We start from the raw sequence: 5,443 nt of genomic DNA, 5'->3' as shown, positions 1-5,443 counted from the left end.
CAGTGACAAGAGCGATAGGAAGGTCTCCCCAACTCAGTCCATCGAGGGGCTTTAGACCCCACGCCTAAATAGCCCACGCCTGGGTTCTATTTTAGAGTCCTATTCAATTCTATTCTATATCAGGGACTAGACAAGCTGTGTGTGCATGTATGTGTGTGTGTGTGTGTGCATTTGCACATCTGTGTCAGCAACGGGTGCAACTCGATATAGTTGAATGCAGTCATTAGAAGGGGTGTCCACAAACATTTGGCCATATAGCCATAGTCTCAGTTTGCGATTAGTGGTGTGACGAAGAGAAGGACCTGTTCTGTCACCCAGCGGTGGGTGCGGTCAGTATTTCCTTTCCCTGACCGTCGAGTCCCTTGAATAATATAAAATAATAAAACATAAAAATAGCTGAATGAGTGTTCTGCACCCTTAGAACCCTAGTATAGAACCGTGTTTCCTCCTAGCGCGCTAGCTAACACTGTTTTTGTTTGTTTGTCTGTTTTATGGAAATATAAAAATGAAACAGAACAGGTTGAGCTTTTGTTTGAGATATTTTTTTTTCTTTTATTGCAAATATCATAAAAAAGATGATGCTTCCTGGAAGAAAAACGTTAAATCTGCTGCAAAACGAGACAAGAGAGTTGGTTCGGATGGCGTAACTTCAGCACTCAGGGTTCGAGGTCAGATTAGATGGCTGGATCTCTAAACAAGAACAAGCTAACAAAAGACAAAACAGCTTCAGAGCTTCGTATAAAAACAAACAAACAAACAACATAACAGTTCCAGTCGGAGACGGATTAGGAATCGCGAACAGTACTTCATCGATATGCGCTAGCAAAGAAAGGACGGAAGAAAGGACGGAATCCGAAAAAATAAAGCATTTAAAATAGAAACATCTACATACGATAAATAAACATTACGACGATTAACAAACTGTACCGTATTAAGGAGCCCCCCTCGGGCTTGGCGGCTTGTAAAGAAAAAGAAAAAAAAAAACGAACAAACAAACAAACAATGAAACGAACAAACGAACGAAAACAAAAACAATGAATTAGTCCTTTAAAGTATTAACGAATACAATGCTCATAATTACTTTGAAATAAAATTAATGCTAATAAATAAATTAGAGGGGTTAAGACTGCGAGAGATGAGACTGGTACGACTGTCAGGCACTAAGGAAACTCTCAGCTGCCAGCCTGGCGTCCTCTTCCGTCCACCTGCCACGACACCACACACAGCAGCCACTCCAGGCAGATACCAGGCAGGCACTGGTGGCACTCAGGGGAATAATAATAATAATAATAATAATAATAAAAAACGTCTCCGTAAATCAGTCCGTAACAGTCTGTGGTGGGAATCGCGGAGGAGAAGATAAGTAAAACGTTGAACGCAGCGTAAAAACGTATCCAACGAGGCGAGACGGGACAGGACGGGACCGGACAGGACGGGACTACTGCGAGGGAGTGGTTCAGTAAAAAATAGAGCTTTTTTTCTAAAGAAGTGTTAAAATAATCCCTCCAATCGGCCGGTTTTATAAACGGTACGAAAACATACACAGTACATACTAAAGTACGATAATTAAAGTCCTCACAGAGGATTCTCTTTTCTCAGAAAAAAAAATAGACATATCTAGTCGTGGCGTCAGGCTTGTGTCGTTCGTGTGTTTGTGTTTTTTAAGGCACGTCGTGTCTTCTTCTCGAAGTCCAGCTTTCCTTCCGCAGGAGAATTCAAGTGTCCGTGTGTAATCAGTCTGCGTGAGGGGTGGAGGGGCCGTCCGCCTTGCTGTACAGTCTTAAGCGCAGAGCACTGAGCGTGTCCCTTCAGGGTCTCGTGAGCTGTGTGTAGACGGGCTGCTGGTCCCAGTGCTGGGGGCTGTGGCCGGCCGACGGGATGGAGGGCACCCCGGCCGAGTCGGTGATGGGGGTGTACATGGGCCTCTGGCTGGGGCTCACGTAGCTGAAGGTGGAGTAGAGCCCGGAGCCCTGGCCTGCGGCGTGGCTGTAATAGGAGGCGGCTGCGCCCTGCTGGTCACCGTAGTCGTACTGCGCCCGGCTGATGGAGGGAAAGGAGGAGGCGGTGTAGTGCTGCAGGTTAAAGGAGCCGTAGGTGACGTGCTGCGGCGAGCCCTGCTGCTCGCTGTAGTGGCTGGGGCTCAGCTGCTCCGTCTTGATGTGTGTGGTGGTCCTCTGCTGGCCCTGATCCCCGCCACTGCTGGCACCCAGCTGGGTCAGGGAGTGCTGCTGCTGTTGTTGCTGTTGCTGTTGAGGCGGCTGCTGCCCACCCTGGGGGCTCCCGCTCTGGGTCTTGCTCATCCAGCCGCTCCCTGCCGCAGCCTGGCCAACTGTGCCGGCGCCAGCCAGGCTGTAGCCGCCCACGTATGCGGCGCCCGGGTGCCCGTTGGGAGGCAGGTACTGGTCGAACTCGGCCACGTCGAAGCTCTCCATGTGCGAGATGACGTCACTGCTCAGCTCGCCGATGTCCACGTCGCGGAAGTCGATGTTGAGCTGCCGTCCGCCGCCGCTGACGCTGACGCCTTCCTGGAGCGGCCGGCCTTCACGCTTAAGGTCCACTTTGCCCGGCTGGGTGTCGATTTTGGGGGTGGTGGGGGGAGTCGGAGGACCTTGGGACTGGCCTGTGTTTTGGAGAGGGAGGGAGGGAGGGACAAAAAGGGAGAACATTGAGCACAGCTGACGCAACACTTGCAGTAAAACAACGAAACAACGAGCCCCGCTGGACGAGAAAACGTCCCGGGAACCCGAGACTCCAGGACTCACCTCCTTGCTCGCTGGGGGAGTGCACCTCTCCCATGCTGGATGCCGGGGAGTCGGCCTGCTGGAGCGCTTTGAAGATGGCGTTGGGAGACACGTGAGCATGCTCGGGGCCTTCCTCCGCCTCGCCTGAGCCGTTCTTGACGGACTTCCTCCGCCGCGGCTGATACTTGTAGTCTGGGTGATCCTTCTTGTGCTGCACGCGCAGGCGCTCTGCCTCCTCCACAAAGGGACGCTTCTCCACGTCGTTCAGCAGCCTGCGGCACAGAGGAGGGAAAGACACTGAGGATGGGAACGCACGGAGCCCGCACGGCGACTGACGGGGTCTAGTGCGAGCCTGGTAACTCCGAGCTTGCAGGAAATAAACATGGCATGCATCATGAAGTTGTAAAAACACAGCTCGTAATGTAAGCCCTGCCATTGTACGGGACGTACCAGCCTCTAAAATGTGGCCCACCACAACTCCTCATCTCCAAACTTCAAAGACTTCTCCAACTTCTTCTCAGAACTTTCCTTAATTTCCCCCATAAGCTCTACCTCGCAAACTCGCCCCATAACCTCCCATACCTCCACAGCTTGTACTCTCCAGGTGTAGCTCCATACCTCCTACAGTCCAAGCGTAACTCTGCGAACACAGCTCCATAACTTCTACCCCCACCCCTCCACCCCACCCTCGCGATGCTCGCCCCCATGCCCTGTCCCATGCCCTGCCCCATGCCCAGCCCTCCTCGCACTCACCTCCACAGCTTGCCCAGGGTTTTGCTGAGCTCGGCGTTGTGGAGATGGGGGTACTGGTCCGCCAGTTTCCTGCGCGCGGCCTGCGCCCACACCATGAACGCGTTCATCGGTCTCTTCACGTGCGGCTTGTTCTTGCTCGAGCCGTTCACGCGCACCGGCATAGGCACGAGCGTCCAGTCGTAGCCCTTCAGCACCTGCGTGACGGCCTCGCGGATGCACACGGGGAACTTCTCGTCCATCTCGTCCTTCTTGAAGTCCCCCAGGCGGCTCTCGGCCGCGGCGCGGTCGGTGTCGGAGCCCGAGGCGGAGGGGCACGGGGAGCCGGCCGAGTCCTCGGACAGGCTGGGGCTCGGGGCGTCGGACAGACCCTTCTCTTGCTCGTCCGTCATCTTCAGGAAGGGGTCGAGGAGATTCATGCGAGCGGCGCGCGGAGAGGAAGAGGAAGAAGAATCACGGTCCTCAACACAGCGGAAAGTCCAGCTCGCGCGCTTAGCACTGCAAAGAGACCGATGTCCACCGCTGGGGAAGTGCACGCGCAGCTGCTGTGCCGGTGCTGAGGAGAGGCAGACGGATCCCGCGCGCTTACAGTCGCTCAGCCCCTCTCTCTCTATGTCTCTCTCTCTCTCTCTCTCTCTATGTCTCTCTCTCTCTCTCTCTATGTCTCTCTCTCTCTCTCTCTCTCTCTCTGCGAGTGTATCTCTCTCTCTCGCGCTCGCGCTCTCCCAGCTTCAGCTCTGTGTGTTTTAGTCCTCGGTGCAGTCTGGAACGTCAGCTGTATCCGCGCGCGCGCTACTTTATCAGGGCGCTCGCTGCGCCATTGGCCAGAGGGCTCATGACGCCACGGAGGCGAACCCGCCCCTAATCTCCTCCTCCCTGCTTCTCCTCCTCCTCCGTCACCCCCATCTACACTCCACAGATACACTCCACCAGATACACTCCACCAGATACACTCCACAGATACACTCCACCATCTACACTCCACCAGATACACTCCACCAGATACACTCCACAGATACACTCCACCATCTACACTCCACCAGATACACTCCACCAGATACACTCCACAGATACACTCCTCCATCTACACTCCACCATCTACACTCCACAGATACACTCCACAGATACACTCCACCATCTACACTCCACCATCTACACTCCACAGATACACTCCACCAGATACACTCCACCATCTACACTCCACCAGATACACTCCACCATCTACACTCCACCATCTACACTCCACCAGATACACTCCACAGATACACTCCACCATCTACACTCCACCATCTACACTCCACAGATACACTCCACCAGATACACTCCACAGATACACTCCACCATCTACACTCCACCATCTACACTCCACCATCTACACTCCACCATCTACACTCCACAGATACACTCCACAGATACACTCCACCATCTACACTCCACCATCTACACTCCACCAGATACACTCCACCAGATACACTCCACCAGATACACTCCACAGATACACTCCACCATCTACACTCCACCATCTACACTCCACCAGATACACTCCACCAGATACACTCCACAGATACACTCCACCAGATACACTCCACCAGATACACTCCACAGATACACTCCACCAGATACACTCCACCAGATACACTCCACAGATACACTCCACCATCTTCACTCCATCAGATACACTCCACAGATACACTCCACCATCTACACTCCACCATCTACACTCCACCAGATACACTCCACCAGATACACTCCACCATCTACACTCCCCAGATACACTCCACCATCTACACTCCCCAGATACACTCCACAGATACACTCCACCAGATACACTCCACAGATACACTCCACCAGATACACTCCACCATCTACACTCCCCAGATACACTCCACCATCTACACTCCCCAGATACACTCCCCAGATACACTCCACAGATACACTCCACCAGATACACT

The 5,443-nt window shown here is 53.3% G+C and overlaps 1 protein-coding gene across 1 annotated transcript; it reads right to left on the bottom strand.

Annotated features, from left to right (window-relative positions):
* Positions 1-526: 526 nt before the first annotated feature.
* LOC140543527 (transcription factor SOX-9-like) lies at positions 527-4,259 on the bottom strand. Its single transcript, XM_072666598.1, has 3 exons — positions 3,495-4,259; positions 2,763-3,013; positions 527-2,620 (listed from the first exon to the last, which is right to left on the bottom strand). Exons 1-3 carry the CDS (start codon positions 3,908-3,910, stop codon positions 1,809-1,811), a joined length of 1,479 nt encoding a protein of 492 aa, XP_072522699.1. The 5' UTR covers positions 3,911-4,259; the 3' UTR covers positions 527-1,808.
* Between the last annotated feature and the right edge of the window lie 1,184 nt (positions 4,260-5,443).

The sequence above is a fragment of the Salminus brasiliensis genome, chromosome 22 (genome assembly GCF_030463535.1).
Source record: "Salminus brasiliensis chromosome 22, fSalBra1.hap2, whole genome shotgun sequence".
Classification (NCBI taxonomy): domain Eukaryota; kingdom Metazoa; phylum Chordata; class Actinopteri; order Characiformes; family Bryconidae; genus Salminus; species Salminus brasiliensis.
This window is presented reverse-complemented; position numbering and strand designations above follow the sequence as displayed.

Bases quoted from the DNA above. Each gene is read 5' to 3' on its own strand.
- LOC140543527 (XM_072666598.1), bottom strand. From the start codon at position 3,910: ATGAATCTCCTCGACCCCTTCCTGAAGATGACGGACGAGCAAGAGAAG. The intron at 3,014-3,494 runs GTGAGTGCGAGG...TCTGTGCCGCAG, and splicing joins ACCCTGGGCAAGCTGTGGAG to GCTGCTGAACGACGTGGAGA. The intron at 2,621-2,762 runs GTGAGTCCTGGA...TCCAAAACACAG, and splicing joins CTCCCCCAGCGAGCAAGGAG to GCCAGTCCCAAGGTCCTCCG.